The sequence below is a fragment of the Acinonyx jubatus genome, chromosome B3 (assembly GCF_027475565.1).
Source record: "Acinonyx jubatus isolate Ajub_Pintada_27869175 chromosome B3, VMU_Ajub_asm_v1.0, whole genome shotgun sequence".
Classification (NCBI taxonomy): domain Eukaryota; kingdom Metazoa; phylum Chordata; class Mammalia; order Carnivora; family Felidae; genus Acinonyx; species Acinonyx jubatus.
Window position 1 is genome coordinate 60,916,035 of NC_069386.1, and position 22,034 is coordinate 60,938,068.

Here is a 22,034-nt window from a genome sequence, read left to right on the forward strand (position 1 = left end):
ATAGATATATAGCGTGCCTATATATTTTTTGGACGTAGATTTTTTTTTCAAGTAGGCTCCATGCTCAGCACAGAGCCCAGTGTGGGACTTGAACTCACAACTGTGAGATAAAGACTTGAGCTGAGATCAAGAGTCGGTTGCTCAACTAACTGAGCCACTGTGGTGCCCTTGGAGATAGATTTTTTTTAAATAAATTTTCAAAAGTGCTGGAGTTACTTATCAAACCATTTATTGTTAGAATTTGTATTTTGATTTAACAAAATAGAATTCAATTTTATACTAAATCATTAGATGTTGTTAAGATCATAGAAAAACTAACTAAGAATAGAAGTGGGCACAGGTCTTGAAATTAGTGGTTGGAAGAAATGAGGCATTTCTTTCCAGATTATGGATCTTTTCTAAACCACCTAGAATTTTAGACATCTAAAATGGCTTTGGTATAGCCAGAATTCTTGAATGAAGAAAATACTGAATTGCTTTTTTATCTCCGCCTTTATCTTTTAGCTGTTTTTCTGTGGTATAAGGATGTAGACATTCCTGTATTCTTCATTTAACTGCTTTTTCCATGTCCATTTACTTGTTTTGAAGCTGCTTACTGAAATCAGATCTAAACTCATCTAAGCCTTCTGAAATCCCACTGCTCCCCTGGGTGGGAGAGCAAAGGCTTAAAGCAGTAAATGGAAAAGATTCACTTTTTTTGCCTCAGTAACAAGCTCTGTAGTCAGTGTTGGTTTGAATATGGTCTAGGATTAATATCTCTGGTGTTGTGTTGAACTTGATACATAACTGATGTCAACAGCAAGATCTATAAGAATATTTCATTCATCAGTGCTCTCACTGAGGTTAGAAGTTCTGGTTCAGAAGGCAAGATTGCCTGTGCAGAAAGCCTACCTTGTGGTTAAAGTCCAACCTGTGGGATATATGTGTGTATAATCTAGTTATTTGGTTGTTCTGGATGGCAGCATCCCCTGACTGTATTAGCTGCCAAGGTATAGTGAGCCTCTAAAGACTATCATCGTGCTCTCATTTTTTCCTGAATCCCTCCTTATCTAAAACACCCACTACTCTTCTGCCATTAATCCAGTTCCAACAGGGCCGTACCACTAAATATGAACTTGAAGCTCTTCTTTGACTGAATATGTTCTATCCCTCTTTGATTATCAAAGCCCTTGAAGAATCACTTGAGACAAAGAAATAGTAAAAATATATGCAAAGCACAATGAAGATGTGTGCCTCAGTGAGCTTGTCTACTTTGTTGACCAGCCTCACCTCATAGGTACCATAGCCAGAGTCCTCTGCCAAGCCAATACGAAAAAGCCAAGGTTTTTTGTATTCACTTGCTCTAAGAGTAGACTACCACATTCACTACATGAACTGCACCCAACTGTAGCAACCTTGTGTGCTGCAATACCCAGCCAGGTATGATATGAGTTACCTATGAGAATATTGAAATAAAAGAACATTTAACCATAGGAAAGTAATTAATACAGACATCTTCCAAATGTAGAAATAACTAGTCTTTTTCAGTAGGGAAAGTTACTTTAGAACTGATCATTGTTTCATGGTATTTCTTACAAATAAGCAGCTGTGTTGAGTTTTTGATAATGGTTCTTCTACAGATGGACTTTCTGAAGTGTAATCCATATTATTAGGGGTGAAGAAAGAGGAAATCAGTGCTCATTTGGCCATCATCTGTAAGAAGAATTGCAGCTTCTAAGAATGGCAATATGTTCTCTCCATTGCATCTCTTGAAGTTTCTTCTCTATTCTTAAAAGTTGTAATTCCTTTTCTAGATGATGTTAAGAACATTCTCTGCCATGGAAGGTTACCTTGTCTTCTGTTCACTCTGATGCTTAGGCCTCCCTTAACAATGATGCATGCTCTGCTGGGAGAAGGAAACTTAGGCTGTAAATTCAAGGATATTGGTCAGCAAGGATATGTTGGGGAGAAAAGCACTAGGGTGAGTGTTACTTATGGAAAGAAAACTGGATATTCTATAGCTGTGAGAAACATCTGGCTGCTGACTGAAAGGCCATTTTTGTTTGGAAATTTCATTTTGTTTTGTTTTCATGAAACGTACTGAAATCTGCAGGAACAAGATTAGTTTCCAAGTTGAAGCTGAGGGTGGCTGTACTCTTCATGTTACCCTCAATTTTCACATATTGGCAATAAATTCATTTACAAATTAAATTCTTGTACTTTTAAGATTAGTCTCTCATTTTGGATATGATGACTTGCCCCCAGTATGGATGAGGTGGTAGGTAGGTAGATGTTGTGGGAATTAGAATACAGTAATTTGCCTCAGACTTACATGTTTTCACTCTGATTGGCAGGAATACATGGTTTACAAGAAGCATACCTACATGAGGCTTGATGGTTCCTCCAAGATCTCAGAGAGGCGGGACATGGTTGCTGATTTTCAGAACAGGTAATGTTAAGGGGAATTACAGAAATTCGCGTTTGATTTACCTCTAATGCTTAAGATGATGAGTTTAAAAGAAATGTCAGCATATCTCAGGTTGTTAAGCAGTTGTGTTCTGCCATTTTAAGAGGTAGCTTAATCTGTTTATAGTGGTTCAGATCTGTATGTGCGGGAGAGAGAAAAATGAATACTCTAATTCCTTTATTCAAAATATACCTTCTTACCAAATCAGCACCCTTTTCTTTGGTCAATAAAAGAAATGATTTCTGAGTGTAAACCAAGATCCTCCTTTATGTGGAAAATGTATGTGTAGAAAGAAGTCCACAAGGCTATATTCTAAATGTTAACAATGGCTATCAATGGATATTGACTTACAGTTGATTATTAGTTTGTTTTGCTTACCTCTTTTGTGTAAATTTAAAGAAAAATACCTTCCTTTTTCCTGCTTTCCCTCTAGCATTGTAGTAATACATAATACAGTGCAGTATGACAAATTGCAGTGATGTGCAATCTATTCAGCTGGCAGCTCTCAGTTACAGTACTTCTCCCACCTGATAATGAGCCTATGAAATTTCAAGTACTGCCTGCTGGATGCTGATGGCTTACAGAGCCATAATTATCCTAAGTGCAGGTTCTCATGTAATAAGCAGAGTCTGGTTACTGCTCCCTAAAAGCGAAGCTCCACTAGCTACTCATAGGGCTGCTAAACTCCACCCTTATATTTTCTTCCCTAGACCTGGATAACTAAAGAATAGAGTAGATCTTAATGTGCTGCTGTAAATCACAACAGTTGTGCATTTCTGGGCTTTAATTGTTGTAGTCTATTAATACCTAACTTTTGAATTCTTGGGGAAAAAATTAGGCACATAGCCATTTGTATTTAGGTTACTATTTTTAATTTCTTTCATTTCACTTTTAAAGCATGGTTTACTGGGGCGCCTGGGTGGCTCAGTCGGTTGAGCGGCCGACTTCAGCTCAGGTCATGATCTCGCAGCCCGTGAGTTCGAGCCCCGCGTCAGGCTCTGTGCTGACAGCTCAGAGCCTGGAGCCTGTTTCAGATTCTGTCTCTCCCTCTCTCTGACCCTCCCCCGTTCATGCTCTGTCTCTCTCTGTCCCAAAAATAAATAAATGTTAAAAAAAAAAATTTTTTTTTTTAAAAATAAAGCATGGTTTACTTCAAATGTAAAACAATTTTGGGGTGTCTGGGTGGCTCAGTCAGTTGGGAGTCTGACTTCGGCTCGGGTCATGATCTCACAGTTCGTGGGTTCGAGCCCTACATTGGGCTCTGTGCTGACAGCTCAGAGCCTGGAGCCTGCTTTGGTTTCTGTGTCTCCCTCTCTCTCTGCCCCTCCCCTGCTCATGCTCTGTCTCTCTCTCTCAAAAATAAAATAAACATTAAAAAAAGAAATTTTTTTTTAATGTAAAACAACTTAGCATAAAACAAATTCATAGTTCAGCATAGAGTGCCCTGTGATTGAAAATTTTGCTCCTTTATAATGAAGCACAGGTAAGATAAACCCTGTTTTGGTTTACAGTCTGTACTCAGGCCAGTAACTCCTAAATTGAAATTATACATGTGAATTGAAGTGGCTGTTTGGCCGACAGTGGAGGGGAAGATCTGCTTTGGACCTATTTGAGTTTGTTACCTTGGAGCAACTGTGTGTGGCTGGCCTAACCTAGCTTCTTACCTAGCAGAAGCTATGGGCAGATTTTTAAATTGATTATTTGAGACATGTATATCCATAGTACAGCTGACTCTCAAATAACATGGGTTTTAACTCCATAGGTCCACTTATACATGGATTTTTTTGATAAATATGAAACACTACTGTGAATGTATTTTCTCTACCTTATGATTTTCTTAATAACATTTTCTTTTCTCTAGCTTACTTTATTAAGTAAGATTACAAGGTGTAATACACATAACATACAAAATGTGTATTAATCAACTGCTTATATTATCGGTAAGCTTCCAGTCCACAGTAGGCAATTCGTAGTTAATTTTGGGGGGAGTCAAAAGTTATACCCAGATTTTTTACTGTGCCAGGAGGTTGGTGCCCCTAAACCCCCTGCATTGTTCAAGGGTCAACCGTAGTGCCTCTCAACCCCATCATATTGTTAATCGTCCTGTCCTAGAAAAAATTTTTTGCCAGCTAATCTTCATCTTTTCTTGATTCTGAAATCAAATGAAACATACTTTACTTTGTTCTTGCCTACTCCAACGTAAAAGCTTCAACTCTTAGATATATCCCTCTAGTCTTTAATATGTATGTGGTTATATTCACGTTTGGTAACCATATTATAGATATGATTGTGTTCCCCTTAACATTATATCATAAACATCTTTATGTATCATTTAAAAAATCTTTGTAATAAATTTCAGTGACTAATATTTCATTACACTGGATATTTATACTGTATTTCTGTTGTTAAAATGTTGAGTGAGTATCTTTGTTTACAAAACTTTGTCATTTTAGTTTTCTTAATACAAATTCAAACAAGGGAAATTACTGACCATAAGACTATGCTGATTGTTATATTGCCTTGTACAGAGTTCTGATTTAGAGTCCAACCAGAGCTGTAGTATGTTAACATGTAATGATTTGGTCTTCTGAGTTGTAGAGGTACAGCTCTTCTAGCGGACCCAGTGGACGTGAGATCCCAGACACTGTATATTTTATAGTGACCTTCTAGTGAAAAAAATCAGTAGATGTATCTAATTTATTACTTCTAAAATCTTTTATTGAACTTGTGGACAGTTGTTTTAGCACTCGCAGTATCGTGTGATAGTTTTGGAAACCTTAGCTCTAAAAGAAGGGTATTTTCACCATTAACTACTAGATGTGCTTAATAAATACATGACTTTCTTTGGGGAACGTTCCTTGAATTTCCAGACCCTACAACTGTGAGCCAGTAGGAAGCAGTGAGTTTTATTTAGGTTCAACATTTGAGTAACCATCATTTTTAACACCTGCGTCTAATATTAGGCAAAATGAAACAAACAGACGAATGTGTCTTTCCCTGCCTACATTATGAGCTAGACAGATGACAGAGTTGGGATTGCAGCTAGAATATAATCTCCTGCTTCTTGTATATGGAGTCCGAACTGTGCCAATGCTATCAGAAGCTTATCAGACAGACCCCTTCAAATGGGAAAAAATTCTCAACTTGTAAATTTGAGTGGCTGAGGTAGCCCAATATAGAGAAAAAGACAGGTGTTTTTGAAAATGAAGAAGTCTGCCTTGCCAAATATTTTCATTATTATTAATGAAAAGACATCAAAAGAAAAAAAAAAAGTAGTTTCAGCTAGAGAGCCCTGTGGCTCAAAGGTCAGCCAGAGTAAACAAGAACTCCTATAAAAAGCCATTTACATTCCCTTCATACAAGATTTATTTATGAGGGATCCTTCCAGGAAAGAGTCTGACTGAGACTAAAGACTGTTTGGCCAGGATGTCCTGACTGGGCAACATTCAGAACATGTGATCAGTGCATGATCCTAGAAGCCATTCACAAGGTCTTTGCTCTGGAGTGCCTTGGCCTTTGCTTCCCTTCCTCCTACCCCATGACATTTACCAAATAGACCCCCCCATTATCTGATCACTTGGGGTGACCCTTTGGAAAATATGAGAAAAAGTGAGTGTAGCATCAAGTTTTCTTGGTGAGAGTGTTGTAGACTTCCAGTGTTGTCTTTCATTCTGGTTCTTTTTTCATTCAGCAAGTCTTCACTGCAGTCAGTCAGACTACATACCCAGCACTGTTTGGGTATTCTGGTGCAGAGTAGCCTCAGTGGGTCATTAAATGAGAATAAGAGTGAGACCTGAGCATATCTTTGCTACATGATTTCATAGGGTCCTTCACAGACCACCCAAAAGCCTGGTCTCAAAGGCATGTTCCAACAACAGAAACCCTGAGTTGAAATTCTTTTTCAGCCCCCCTAGAGGGCACCCAAACCATCATGATGCTTCAGGGATTCTGTTTTCTTCTGTTTAGTCAGAGTCCCCAAAACGTTAATTCACATTATCAATACTAGATTGTTAAGTTGAAAAGAACTTCTCAGCAGTTTAATTTAGGTGTTTTTGTTTATAAATGATCCAATACTGTTATCCAGAATGAACAATAATTTAACAACCCAAGGTTTCCATAATCCTTATTTTTCCATTACTGTGTGATAAAATGATATTGAATACAGCCAAAAAGTTACCATCTGTGTTATCATTAAAAGGCATCTTATGTTTTCTTTTTTTGAGGTGTCTTTTCCATATATAGTTAATATCCCCCAAAAAAGTGTCTTTTAGCATTATATTTCTAAGTTTTGCTGCTGACTTATTTTTACCTACATTTCCTTCACTGTTTTTCTATACATGGTCCTTGTTTATAAATCATTACCATATCTGGGGAATTATCTCTCTGGCTGTCCAGACTATGGAAATGACCCGTCTTTCTGTCTCTACCCTTTCTTTTTTCTTTTTTCTTTTCTTTTTTTTTTCTTTAATGTTTGTTTATTTTTGAGAGAGAGAGCAAGCAGGGGAGGGACAGAGAGAGGAGAGAGAGAATCCCAAGCAGGCTCCTTGCTGTCAGCACAGAGCCCAACATGGTGCTTGAGCTCATGAGCTGTGAGATCATGACCCCCTGAGTCAAAATCAAAAGTCAGGACGCTTAACTGACTAAGCCACCCAAGTACCCCTTTGCCTCTGCCCTTCCTTATATTGCAGTTCCCAATTGCTTTCTACCTCCCTCCCTGTCTCATCCCTCTTCCTCTGCTTGCTCCCCTTGCTCAGGGTCTGGACTTCTTTAGGAATAACCAAAAGAGTCCTAGCTGTTGGGTGCTTCTATCAGCTCTCACAAGGGTGTTGGAGAGAACCTTCTGACCCCTGCTTCTGTATCCACCAAAGCAGGAGAGAGAAGTATGTGGAAGAGCAGTCCTCTCAGGGCCAGAGGTGGGAAGGACTTTTCTGTAGAGATTAGTACAGCCCTGGAAAGCTCTATCAGTTTTTATTTGCAGCCTCATGGTTATTTTCCTGTGGGCTGTAAGGTGTCAAGCTTCCATTTGTATCATCTCATATCTGTAAGAAAATATGTTTGCAAACTAGCGTGTGCCTTTTAAGTTTTTGATTTGCCCTATATGTGTTAACTATAAAAGAGAACTTCTGGAGCACCTAGGTGCCTCAGTCGGTTAAGCATCCCACTTCAGCTCAGGTCATGATCTTGCAGGTTGTGGGTTCAGACTCCGTGTTGGGCTCTGTGCTGACAGCTCGGAACCTAGAGCCTGCTTCAGATTCTGTGTCTCCCTCTGTCTCTGCCCCTCCCCCACGCTCACTTGCTCACTCTATTTCTCTCTCTCTCTCTCTCTCTCTGTTTCTCAAAAATAACATTAAAAAAAATTTTAAAGAGGACTTTTGTAAATTAAATAAATAAAATTATGAAATAATTAACTTGATAACATAATTCAAGGATAAACTAGTAGAACATTAGTGAGAGTATAGAACTTTTGGAATCCTGCCTTATAACAGGCCTGCAGACATACTTTATTATTATGCCTGCCTCTAGGAACCTTGTATTTACCTAAATACAAATAGTGGACAGATTTCTACTAGGACCAGCACAGCTTAGTGATTAACAAGAAGGCTTATTTCAAAATAGTTCCTTCATTGATACTCATGTTTACTGTTGATATGTCATCACTTAGTCACTTCACCTATATTCAGAGCATCCTCATTTTATAGTCCAGGAAACAGACCTTCAGCAGTTAAATGACTTTACCAAGAAAGAAGAGCCCTTGAGAACATCCTGGTATCACTGTTTGCTTTTTTTTTTTTTTTTGAACCAACAGAATAAAAATTCATTTTATGTTGGAATTTAGTACCTCTATGCCATATCTGAAATTTGAGTCATCTGCTCTTCAGACTGAGCCAGCCAGGCACCCCTATATTACAATATTTTTAATCTGTTCTGTTCCTTTATTTCTTTAATGCGGTCCGATCCACCAAACTGATTTCATGACCACTAATAGGTGTGACCTGCGATTTGAATAACACTTGGTATAAATGAATTTCTAGTTGCACTCTTCATTTTAGTCATGAAGAAAAGGGATTAGCAGCTTGATTTGAAGGACTGGAAAGTTCGCTTACCAGTATAATGCCGTCCTTTTCCCTCAGAAATTTTCTAGAAAATAACTTCGTATGGCAGGAACATGAAAATGCAAGATAATCCTAAAATATATGCAAGAATTGGGTTCAAACTGAGCCCCTAATTGTATGTGCCTACAGAGATAAATCTTGTAGTCCAAGCCTGCTCACTGTGATCTGGCACAGTCCTTGGTCCTAGAAGGTATTCAGTAAATATTTGTTGCGTGAGTGACAGTGGCACCTATTGGTTTATTTGTAATTCTGGGTTTCTTTAAAAGGATGAAGGAGGGGCACCTGGGTGGCTCAGTCGGTTAAGTGTCCGGCTTCGGCTCAGGTCATGATCTCATGGTCCGTGGGTTCGAGCCCTGCGTCGGACTCTGTGCTGACAGCTCAGAGCCTGGAGCCTGCTTCGGATTCTGTGCCTCCCTCTCTCTCTGACCCTCCCCCGTTCATGCTCTGTCTCTCTCTGTCTCAAAAATAAACACTTTGAAAAATAAAATAAAATAAAATAAAATAGAAGGATGAAGGATGTAAAGAAAAACTGAGCAACTACATCTGATGATTTCTGTGTAAGGGCTATGTTGCCATTCATTAAAAAGTGCTTTAATTCTAGCCTGTCTTCATAGATCGATCATAAATTCAGCTTAATACAGAGAAGGCATGACCTGGGTCTTAGTCCTGACCTCAGGTCATTTTTCTGGGACTGACTTTATTCATCTGAAAGTGAGTGCTTTGGGAATTATAATCATTAGTTCCCAAATTACTGGAAGTCATGATTCTCTGGGGAAGCACCAGGGAATGTTGATTTATTTGTCCCCTCTGTATGAACTAGGAATGGTTTGACTTGTTTAAAACACGACTATTACATGACTACTTCCATGATAACTTGTATGTCTGTTACATTTGTTACATCTTTATAAGTATATTGCCTATCATTATTAGTGGGCAGCAGAAGTATATCTGCAGATTGGAAGATGACAACCTCGGTTTGATTTTTATGTTAGAGCACCTTGATACAATGTGTCAAAAAATGTGGGTCAGGCATCAGGCGTAGGTAACCCTTTCTAGCCCTAGATACTGGTCTGTATTCAGAAATCCCTGTCTTTTGTCACATGCCATTTTTCTTTTTCAGTTTTCCCTTTTAACCTGTCTTCTTCCCTTTTCTGCAGGAATGACATCTTTGTGTTCCTGCTGAGCACTCGAGCTGGAGGACTGGGTATCAATCTCACTGCTGCAGATACAGTAAGTAACGAGAGCACAATATATCAGACAGCAGGTTGTCTACTATAAATATGTTGTTCAGTTGGTGTTATTCTTTGCTTTGTGTCACACTTTCTCTTTGCCTCATTATGTTAAAAGACAGTTGCATTTTGCCTAGAACTAGGACATTTTAGCTTTCCTTCTGGACTTTTCTCTCCATTCTCTTAAATTTCTTACACATTCATTCAACAAATATTTAGTGAATGCCAACTATGTGTCCAATACTGTCCTAAACACTTAGAGTATATTAGTGAATAAACAGAGTAAAAAAAAAAAAAAAAAATCTGTCAATCCAGCCAAATTGTTTTAGAAACTATAGCAGCAAATCAGAAATAATTGTTTTGTTACTCTTATGCATTGATTCCACCATGGGAAAAACTCATACTTTTGTATCCCAAACTTTAAAAGAGGGTTGGAAAGCAATGAAATTGGTAATTTAAAAAATAAAGACATTCTATCAAATTATCTATCCTTTCATATCCAGTCTCTTTGGAAGAATACTTCAGTGACTGAAAAGGAAAAAAGCATTGGGGCGCCTGGGTAGCTCAGTTGGTTGAGCATCCGACTTTGGCTCAGGTCATGATCTCACCGTTTTGAGTTTGAGCCCTGCGTCGGGCTGTGTGCTGACAGCTCAGAGCCTGGAGCCTGCTTCAAATTCTGTGTCTCCCTCTCTCTCTGCTCCTCCCCCAACTTGTGCTCTGACTCTCTCTCAAAAATAGATAAAATGTAAATAAATAAATAAAAAGGAAAAGAGCATTCATTTTGAATCTCAGAATTATTCCCAGGATTCAAATATATATATATATATATATATCTACATATATTTTTTTAAATTTTCACTTATTTATTTTTTGAGAATGAGAGAAAGAGAGTACAAGTATGGGGGAGGGCCAGAGAGAGAGGAGAGAGAATCCCAAGCAGACTCTCTTCTATCAGCGCAGAGCCTGACATGGGGCTTGATCTTACGAACTATGAGATCGTGACCTAAGCCAAAATCAGGAGTCAGACACTTAACTGACTGAGCCATCCAGGCACCCCCAAACATATTTTAAAACACTTTCAGTAACCCTGAGACATAAAAATGCATAAATGGGAAATTGTTTTGTAGAAGGCATGACTATAAAAATGTCATTTTATGTGGCTGTGATGCCTCTCTGTGAAATACAGAGCATGAAAATTCCCAGGAATAGAAGGAAGATGCAAACCCTAGAGAGTCCTGGAGAAATGAGGTGTGTGGGGGAAGAGGCTTGAATAGACTCATAAGTTGTAGAACTAGAAGCAGAGCCTGTGTTTCCTAGTCTCCATTCCTAGGCTCTGTCTGCTTTCTCCTTATTAACTATTATACCGTAAAACTGCCTGGCCTCAAGAATGAAAAACAGATTCTGTAACAACACTAAGTAGAATATCAACCATAGGACTCAACTGTACCATCCTTGGCATGTAAACCTTAGCCATTTTACCAAGTTTGGACAAGGCTCCAGGACCAGAGGACCACTGAAAGCCTCGTAGGGTAGATGCTGTATCTAATATGCACATCATCAGCCTCAGTTTTCCTAAAGGAAGGCTGTCGATGGTGGTAGGTGTGTTCTTATGGGTTCTCTGAGGTGGTGGCTCACGTGTGTCATATCAGATAGCAGAAATTTGGCTTTCTCTTTACTCCTTGGTTTTCTGCTCTACCTTGTAAGCATTCCATACAGCCCCAGGTTAGTCATACTTCAATGTAAATGCAGGAGTCACCACTTTCTCCTAGTGGATCTTTTGGACTCCAGTCTCAGCCCTTAGCCCCATATTTATTCTCTTGGTTTATTTATACCCTTCTTGATTAGTCGTGCCACTCCCTTTGCCTAGAACTCTTGAGGGAATCTCCATCATCTACAAGATAAAGGATAAACTCCTTTACGTGGCTTACAAGGCCCTTCATTTTGTGGCTTTTATCTTCCTTTCCAGTCTAATTGCTACATTACTTCCACCTTCCAAAATTTATGTTCCAGAAATAATGATTGACTTGTTTCCTAAACATACCATACTGTATCACACTGATGCATGAACTGGTTCCTCAGCGCCTCATCTTCCACCTGGTAAACTTCTGTTTGTTCTTCAAAACCCCTTTCATGATCAGAGGTTGTTTTATATGCACTGGTATAGCTTCTCTGATAAGGTGATACTTGAACTGAGATCTGAAGAAAGTAAGGAAGCAAGCCAAGTATATATCTGGCAGAAAGAAGAGCATTCCAGGCAGAAGAGATAAGTGCAAAGCCCTGAGGTGAGAACGTGCTTGGCATGATTAGGCAATAGCAAGCGGCCCTTTGTAGATGGGACAGAGCAAATGAGAAGGAGAGGTTGTGAGATAGGTGTTGTGGAGCAGATCCTGTAAGGCACGGTGGGCTGTAGTAAGAATTTTGAGATGGGAGGCCACTGGGAGAATTTGAACAGAGGGGTAACAGGATTTGGCTTGGGTTTTAAATGTGTCCCCCCAACTTTGGGGTTGTGAGGTGGGAAGAGCTATAGGGAGAAAGGTAGAAGCAGGGAATTCAGTTAGGAGTTAGACACAAGATGATGATGACTTGGACAAGGATTAAAGCAGTAGAGATGGGGAAAAATAATAGGAATCTGCATGTATTTTGAAGGCACAGCCGTTGGGGTTGACTCTTACACTGGATGTGGGATGTATAGGAGGTGTCATGGAAAACTCCAGGGGGTTTGACCTAGGCACCTGGAACGATGAAGACACCAATTACTTATTAAGGGAAAGGTGAGAAGGAACAGGTTTGAGTGGGGAAATTAAGAGTTTGGTTTGGGGTATATTCAGGTCAAGATTCTTAACAGACATTAAGGGGCAAAGGCACCCAGGCAGCAGGGTCTGGAGTTCAGTAGAAAGATTGAGGCTAAAGATGTAGTTTTTAAATCATCAGATCCTAGATGATATTTAAGGTAATGACGTTGGATGAGGTCACCTGGGAAGTCTGGTATAAGTTCATGTGATTAAAATGCATTTCCCTTCTCAGCCTGCCGATCTGAGGTTTGGTCTATGGTTTTTAAGGAATAGTTCTTCTAGTTATTTATTTGCATGGTCAGAAAAAACAAAGCAGATTTGAGCGGGGAGATCTGCATTATGCTTCCAGTATTTACACTTTACCCTGTGGAGGTAAGGAGCTCCTGCCGGCCTCAAAGAGCCAAAGTAGGCCTAACCCATAGCTAGAGGAGCAGAAGTAGGAATTCTCTTTTCATCCTAGCAGCCTAGAGAAAAGCTCTGTATATTGAGTTCCCAATTCCAAAATAATTTACATTTAAATTTGAGGGGAGGGCTTGGGGACTCCCTTGTAAACTAGAACCTCCTGTAATACTTCTCAGTAAAATGAGACAAGATTGAAATGAATTTCTAGTTATGCTTTGGGAGCAGTCAAGGTGTGTGTGTGTGTGTGTGTGTGTGTGTGATTAGACAAACAATAGGTTAACTGCTTGCCTGGCATTCTTCCTTTGTCCTGAGATTTATTTAGCTTTGGAAGATCCCCAGAACCATTTATGGACAAGGAAGAGGTTAGTCAGCCTAAAATGTCAGGAAAAACTTAATGTCTTATGATTGAGAATGCATATATAAACATGTTTTTGTAAACAATGGGACTCTGGCCCACTCTGTTAGTAAAAACATGATTTTAGCATGTGATTAATGGCCCTTTAACTGTCTATGTTCTTCGTGTATTCTTTCTGAAGTAGGTGTATCTTTACATTTGACTTTCTTTAGTGAGGAGTTGTTATAAACTGTACTATTTGTTTTGTTCCTGTGTAAGACCTGTTTTAAAGGCTCACATGTAGAGAGAGAAGGGGGAGCTTTTCTCCCTTGGTAGCAGTGTGAGAATTCCTATATGTCCCGTGGGACAAGATGGGACTTCTTTCAGCCCTCCCATTCTCTTGGGTCAGAGTTTCACCCTCCGAGTGTTGGTCCAACTTTTTCTAGTTGTTTCTCTCAGATTTTTCCTGTTTTCTGTTTCACTCCATCATCCCCTGAAACTCCCTGTCATTGACCTATAAAGCCAGGCGCCTCCACCCTCTCTCAGCTCTGACCTTGCCCCTCCCCCATACCTGTCCAGCTTGGAGTGTACAACTTCGTGAAGGTGCTGTCTAGTAATGTATTTCCCCTTAGTCATTGCTGGGTCATGCTTTGTGGCCGTGCATAGACTTGCTTTAATTTTCCCTGGCTAAGTTAGTTCTTATCCTTTAATTGTTGTTTGTTTTTCTCTGGAATGTCTCACTGAGCTCCATAAACCTAATTACCAAATATCGGTGTCATCTTTTTCCCACTCTGGGGGGTATTGTCTCCCCCCCAGCACCCCTCCCTATCACCCCTAGTTCATGTCATGGTTGATTCAGTGTTCATTTTATTGTCAGGTTAGACAATAACCATATTATTGGCTTTGTTTTTAGTTCTCTCATTCTTGTTCTAACCTTAGAGCTTATACATACTTCATACTCTTTTTTTCCTGGGTATTTTTCTTAACAGAATCTTAACTTTATTCTTGTCCTCCCAAATTCCCCACCTCTTTTAACCTATTTAAATGATAATTAGCCACTAAATGTGTAGGGGTTGTTTTGAAGTTAAATTTCAGACCTGTCTCCCATGCTTTAATGTTTTTACTGTTTATGAGTTAAAAAAAAAACAACACAAGTTGAATCAGGTTTGGTTGCCACTGAGACTTCTAGGAAAAAATGTAAATGTGTAAGGAAGCACCTATAAAATGATTCATAAGATTGAATTTCCCATTGTGAATTGATGCTGTACCATTGCCTCAGGCTTAGGTAACTAACTAAAAGTATTATCTTTTGGATGTGACATCAGCTGTCATTTTCCACATATGTAGATATTTTAGGTATGTTGGGCAAGTAGTGTTTCCCCCGAGTCCACTTGGAGTCCTCCTTTTCATTTAACTCTGTCTTCTCTTCCTTATTCTCTCTGAAAGTTTAAAGTAGATTTTCTAGAATTTTGCATATCCTATTGAATCTCTAAAATATCCTGTGATCAGGTTTGCTATGCTCCTTCCTTTACAAATGGCAAGCATTGTGCACTTTGAAATCCTAGGTCTGTGGACACTATGGATTAACAGTAAGTTTTCACACTGATTTTTTTTTTCTTTGGCACACAGTTTGTAGTTTCTCCCCAAGGATTCTTAATGCTAAAAATTACGGGATTATACCTTATGTAAAACCCAGACAAAAGGAGCAGCATAAGAAAGAGCCACAGGAGGTTTTATTATTATAAGCGAGAGCTTTGAAAATGCCAGTGCCTTTTGTCTATCTTCACTCAAAGTCTTAATTCTGCAGAGAATGGCAGAATTGCCTCGTATTTTAAATGAGAGAACAAATAAATTCATTTGGAGTGAATCACTCTTCAGTTTACATTTTTAGGCTTAATCTAGTGTTGATCAGTCCCCTTAGAGATTAGTCTAGTATTCATTGACTAGTATTTGTGGAATTCTACTTGGCAGTGATGGATGGTATCTGTTCTACAGTAAGACTAGATAGGGAGTTTTTTTTGTTTGTTTTTTTAAATAGGCTCCATACCCAGCGTGGGGCTTGAACGCATGACCCTGGGATCAAGAGTCAGATGTTCTACCCACTGAGCCAGCCAGGTGCCCCTAGATACGGAGATTTTTTTACATAATACACATGAAATAATTAGTTACCCATGGAAAATAGTAAATAAGTGGGAACTTGGACCAGGATAGGCAATGCAAGGTATTCTTAATAATGCAAGTTGTGGAAGCAGACTGTTAAGACTGTGAGCTCAGGCTACTCTCTTCCTGATTTATAAGATGAAGGAAACATACAGGTTTTTGTGAAAATTGAGTGAAATATGTATGCACCCTAGTGCCAGATATGTTGTAAGTGCTGAACAGATTTTAGCCATTATTATGTCTACTTGGAATCCATGAGAAATAGGAAAAAGGGACATTGTTACAGGCAAGAGAAATCAGGGAGGCCAGGATGCCTGGCTGACTTATTTAGTAGAGCATGCGATTCTTGATCTCAGGGTTGTGAGTTCAAGCCCCACATTGGGCATGGAGCCTACTTTTAAAAAAAAGGAAAGAAAGAAAGAAATCAGGCCTTCCTGACAGTGGAAAACTTGAACTGAACCTATAAAGGACCAATTCAGAAGTGAGGGATTCCGGGTCAGAAAAGCAACTTGAGCAAAAAGTGGTGCAAACAAACATAAGTGAGGAATGCTGAAGAGACCTGACAAAAGGGAAGGAGCGTGTTTATTTCAGAGAAGAATGGTGATGAAGTTGGCTCAGTATAGCAGGGTCTGACTATTGAGGGGAGTTTGGACTTGGTGTGTTATCACATAACTGGCACAGAGGTAGAGTGGCCTACAGTGGTATCCAAAGTAGACTGAAGAAGAGAGAGACTGAGCCCTAGAAAGCCTGCCGGTCTGACTGCCGCAGTGAGCCAGGCACAGGTGGTGAGGGCCATTGCATGATAGGGACAGTGAACTCTAAAAAGGATTAGTTCATTTCTCAAGAAGCAGGGGCTAGATTTGGTGACTTGCTTCTATATAGATGAGGGCACATGGGAGAGACTAAGGATAATTTGGAACTGGCTTTCTTTCAGGATGCCCCCTGTATTCGATAGTAGCCTTAGGGCTAAGAATTTAGGAGTCTGTTAATTGTAGGGTTACTCATAGGATAGAGGAGAGGGGAGTACATTTTGTTGTCATTTGTGTTTGTTGTTTAGCAAACTAAAAGTAGCTGCCAGGGATCCCTTTTTTTAAACTTTTCTTTGCTGAATTCAAGGGACAGGAAATAGGAGCTAGAGAATGCCAGGAAATCCATGCCTGTCTTTCTTACCATGGTAAGCTTAGTGTTAAAAAGAAGGCTTTCAGGAGCATCTGGCTGGCTTAGTCGGAAGAGCATGGGACTCTTGATCTCAGGGTTGTGAGTTTGAGCCCCACGTTGGGGTTAGAGATTACTTAAATAAAAACTATAAAAAAGGGGGGCAGGGGTGGGCCAGAGAGAGAAGGCTTTCATATCCCTCACCTCCCAGGCCTACCACTTACTTAGGCTATGTGATCTTGGATAAATTCTGTAATTCCTATGTGCCTCAGATTCTTCATCTATAAAATGGGAGTCTTAGTAGTACCTAAGTCATAGTGATTATGGGATTTAAATGAGTTAACACACATAAAGCACCTAGAACAGTGACTGGCAAATGGTAAGCACTAAGGGTTAACTATTAATAGTATCTCTGTTCCCTTTTTTTAAATGTGAAAACCCTGAAAAAAAAGCTAGAGTGTATCTATTTTGCCCCGGGCAAGTGAAGGGATGGCTTGGTTTTATGAGTGGATATTGGCTCATCTTACTATCATAGAAAAATATCTGGCATCAAACTATTGCAGATGACGAGCGAGTGGGTTGCTCTCAGAATCCATGGTTTTTCTGTGAGAATGCCTCAGTCTTTGCTGTATTTTTGTCCTGCCTGTGCAGGTGATTTTTTATGATAGTGACTGGAACCCCACTGTGGACCAACAGGCCATGGACAGGGCCCACCGCTTGGGGCAGACAAAACAGGTTACTGTGTACCGGCTCATCTGTAAAGGCACCATTGAAGAACGCATTCTACAGCGAGCCAAGGAGAAGAGTGAGGTAAGCACAAGGTAGAGGGAGTACTGTACTGGTGAAGAAATTGGAAAGTCCAGTCACATTTACCGGGCTAAGATGCTTGCCTTTCGTTCATCACGAAGGGGCGAAAATTTCTTCTGAATAGAAAATAAAATCAGGGCCGGTACTGCTCTGGCTATTCATTCCTCATTCCTTTCCTATCTAAATGGCTTCTACAGCCTAGATAGGGCTATTGTTCATGTGGCAGCGACATCAGTCATAGCCCTTGTGTTTCACATACTTTCACATTCAGGGGAAGAAGGAGCTCTCATCATAGGACTCCCGATTTGACAGCCTCTAATTTGTATGCCAGATTTGTTAGTTTCCAAAGAAATGATTATTTGGGGTTTGTGTATTTTTTTTTTAATCTTGATTTCAGTATTGGATCTTCTAGCTCTCAATTAGCAGTCCCAAGCAAAAGAAGTTCTCATTGTTCTTTGTGTTGGACAAATAATCTGGATGATCCAGTGAGATGAATGAGAGGAAATGGGGAATCTAAGTGCCAGAGGAGCAGATTGAGAAAGATGTTGCCTTCTTTCTGAATATTTGCCATAAGGGAGTGGGTGCCTGGTAGTGATGTTTCGATCTGCTTTGGTATAGATTCAGCGGATGGTGATTTCTGGTGGGAACTTCAAACCAGATACCTTGAAACCCAAAGAGGTGGTTAGTCTTCTTCTAGATGATGAAGAACTGGAGAAGAAATGTACGTACTCTAAACTAAAGCTCTTTCCTCCCTGCAAAAGATGTTTCTCTATACCCACATATCTGAAAATGGTAGAGGCCCTTGGCTATGCGCCATGGGTAAGCAAAGCCAAAGACTGTATTTGGGGAGAAACATTTTTTATGTTAATAACTTGTATTAAAACCCAAACAAGAATGTGTTATGGAGTAGAAGGCAAAATTTGCATGTATTTTAAAAGTAATGTGACTTTGAATTCATTTACATCAAGGAAGCTGTATCCCTAGACTCCTCAGCAGTGACGAATTTACTCTGTTCTGCCCAAAGAAATGTTTTTGTTTTTGTTTTTGTTTGATGTCTGAAAGAGAATTTATTTCTTCATATTATTTTTGATTTAAATTCAACTTAGTTAACATATGGTATACTGTTGGTTTCAGGAGTAGAATTTAATGATTCATCACTTACATATAACAGTGCTCATCCCAAAAAACTCCCTCCTTAATGGCCATCACCCATTTAGCCCATCCCCCCCACCTCCACTCCTACAATCCTCAGATTTCAGTCTGTGTTTAAGAAACCCTATGTTTTCCCTCCCTTTTGGTTTTTACCTTATTTTTTCTTCCTTCCCATATGTTCATCTGTTTTGTTTCTTAATTCAACATGAGTGAAATCATGATACTTGTTTTTCTGACTGACTTATTTTACATAACAAAATACACTCTACTTACATTCACATGGTTGCCAGTGGCAATATTTCATTCTTTTTCATCGCCAAGTAATATTCCATTGTGTGTATACCATATATAGGTATACCTGTATACATACATACAGGCTTTTTCCATAATTCGGCTATTACTGATAGAGCTGTTATGAACATTGGGGTGCATGTGACCCTTCAAATCAGAATTTTGGTATCCTTTGAATAAATAACTAATAGTGCAATTGCTGAGTCACAGGGTAGTTCTATTTAAATTTTTTTTTTTAATTTTTTTTTTTTTTTAATTTACATCCAAATTAGTTAGCATATACCAAAGAAATGTTTTCATGGAGAAGTTTGAGAACCATACTTCTATAACACTTCTTCCATGTATCTCTGGCTTTGGAGAACAATTGGTTTCAGAATTACCTTATGAGCCCCTGAGTATTTCATAGCATCATACAAGAAAGCATGATGAGGTTCCTTTCTTACAGTGCTCACATTTACCACCACCTTCTAAAAACCTTTCAGTACTCTCCAACCATACTTGATCTGTACAGTGCAGAGATCTTAAAAGTCTGAAAAGAAAAAGAAGAAAGGCAAGGAAAGGCCCACAACATTGAAACCAAATAGTAGTTGGAACCCAAAAAACTGTTAAGAATCCAAGAACTCTGTTCCTTCTCCAAGTTAAAAAAAAAAACCCGTTATCTGTCTTAGAAGTCATACCCTGGAACACAAATATCAGGGGGTATGGCCACCTTAATTTCAGAGAATGAGGATTACAGTTAACACAGGTACTTCATCAGATCTTTACAATTTTCTTGATAGTGAGGCTGCGGCAAGAAGAGAAACGGCAGCAGGAGGAAACCAACCGAGTCAAAGAGCGCAAGCGCAAGCGGGAAAAGTATGCAGAGAAGGTATCTCAAGTTTGAGGTGGCCAACAGGGACCGGTGTGGGGCAGAGTGGTGCTTACAAAAAGGCTTTGGGTACATGGCTTGTCATCTTGGTTACTAGTTGGTATCCAGCTCCAGCAGCTATATGTGATAAGTAACAACAGTTCTATGCTGATTGACATTTGATCCACAGAAATGAAGCCTTGTTAGACCAGTACCCCCTACACAGACCTGCTGTCTCTGTGGTCACATGTAATTATGGAAATCATTTGTTGAGACTGTTACAGAGCAGAAGGCTAAATGTGGGTAAGATGGATCGATCTTACATTATCAGATTCCATAGAATCTTAGGGCCTAAGATGTCATTATGTCCAATCCTACCATAATTCTGCTAGTGTTCCATTCAATGTCATCTGCTGTTAGCAAAATAAATCACTGCCCGATCTGTTCATCTCTTTTTGTCCAATTTATGCCAAAAATTCAGGCTGTGTTTTGTCTCCCTTTTGACATTTCCCACTTGAGCCCACTAGGCTAGCTGCTAACTGGGATGTAGTTCCCCTACATTTCTCCCAATCTTGCTGTTTCTACCAGAATATTATTTCAGTGATCTTTTTTTTCTTAATATTTTATTTATTTTTTGAGAGAGCATAAGTGGGGCAGGGGCAGAGAATATGAAGTGGGCTCTGCACTGGCAGGCTAACAGCAGCAAGCTGTCTGTGGGGCTCAGACTCATGAACCATGAGATCATTACCTGAGCCAAAATCAGATGCTTAACCAACTGAGCCACCCAGGTGCCCCTGTTTCAGTGATCTTTATTCCTGGTCTTTATTGACAAGTAAATCGAAGTGAGGCCTTCAGGATTTATTCTAGTTGCAGGAGTCAGCCCATTGGTTCTGACTAGGTTCTCAGAGTTACACCAAGGATTGTTGGTTCGGAACCACTTTGCTACCTTCCAGAAAGTGCTTCCTAATTTTTTCTAGTGGGCCTGGCTTACCATTGGGTAAGCCCTTCATCAGCCCTTGTTGAGCCCCTTGTCTTGAGCAAGATAGCTGCCATGAGCTTCAGACATCTTGATAGCTCTGGGCCCTCAAGTCCAACAGTTGTCCATGCTTCATTTCCCTGAACTGTTTGGTTTGTCTGAAGCATATTGTCTGGCCACATGTTTAAATTCGTTCTGTCTTAAGTGGAGGTTGACTTCTTCCCCTTATCCAAGCTTGTATTGGGCCTTAGGTCCCTTTTCCTTCTTTTGTAAAATCTACACCCTCAGTTGTACCTTCTGCTAAGCAGAACTATTTTTTTTATTTAAAACAATTTTTTTAAGTTTATTCATTTTTGAGAGAGAGAGACAGAGCATGAGCAGGGGAGGGGCAGAGAGAGAAAGGGAGACATAGAATCTGAGCTGTCAGCACAGAGCCTGATGCAGGGCTTGAACTCATGAACTGCAAGATCATGGCCTGAGCCAAAGTAGGACGCTTAACTGATTGAGCTACCCAGGCACCCCTAAGCAAAACTATTTCTAACCTGAAGGTTAGAAAGTACTTACTAAATATAGTATTCACTATATTTACAAAGTTGAAAAATCCAAGAACTATGTATGACTCCACTCTCAAATCTCTAACCCATTACTTACTACTGTTTAGAATTTAAATAGCTTTAACATTCAGAAACAACATCAAAGAAGAAAAGGTGGCTTTCTAATATAAGAGATTGTAGGGTTTTCTGAGTTTGCATCAGAAGCCATCCCCACTCTGAGCACAGAAGTTTCAGATAAACCCCCAGTGGTAGTATAAACTACGCAATGACATTAACCCTAATATAGATGTAGATACAAATGTAGTTAGATGCAGTGGGTGAATGTGATTCCAGAATTTTCCAAGCACATTCAATGATTTCAGGTCCCTAATCTGTGACAGCACCCTACTGAACTTGGTTCTAGAACTGCTTAATGTAGCTCAACCCATAAGCAATTACATGTAAACTGAGAAAATGACAAAAAAAAAACCAGTTTCTTGGATATGATAACTTTCATTCTCCTTATGCATATTTAAAAAGAAGGCAGAGTAAAAACAGATGTGCAGAAAATACACTAAAGGCACTGGCCTCCCTCTTGTAGGACTGAATCTGTTCAACCCCTCTAAGTGCTACAGCTTGGACATGCCAGAAGCTGACCGTGGAGCTCACCCCCATGGGTGAGGCTTAGTGCGGCTCTGATTCAGTGTAACTGGCCTACTTCTCAACTCCGTATTATTGGGGTAGAATATACATAAACTCTTCTTGAGCTATTCTTTCCTCCTTCCATAGGAGTTTTT

General features: G+C 39.6%; 1 protein-coding gene across 4 annotated transcripts in view; it reads left to right on the forward strand.

The window, feature by feature from the left end:
* Positions 1-22,034, forward strand: part of INO80 (INO80 complex ATPase subunit) — a 140,868-nt gene that overhangs the window by 107,724 nt on the left and 11,110 nt on the right. For all 4 annotated transcript variants that reach the window (XR_008299228.1, XR_008299230.1, XR_008299229.1 and 1 more), the window contains exons 28-32: positions 2,334-2,428; positions 9,717-9,789; positions 17,283-17,441; positions 18,057-18,159; positions 19,661-19,749. Coding sequence is in view for 1 of the 4 variants with exons in the window: in XM_027066971.2 (XP_026922772.1) it covers positions 2,334-2,428; positions 9,717-9,789; positions 17,283-17,441; positions 18,057-18,159; positions 19,661-19,749 (519 nt within the window). In the remaining 3 variants the exon portion in view is untranslated. The remainder of the gene's footprint in view (positions 1-2,333; positions 2,429-9,716; positions 9,790-17,282; positions 17,442-18,056; positions 18,160-19,660; positions 19,750-22,034) is intronic.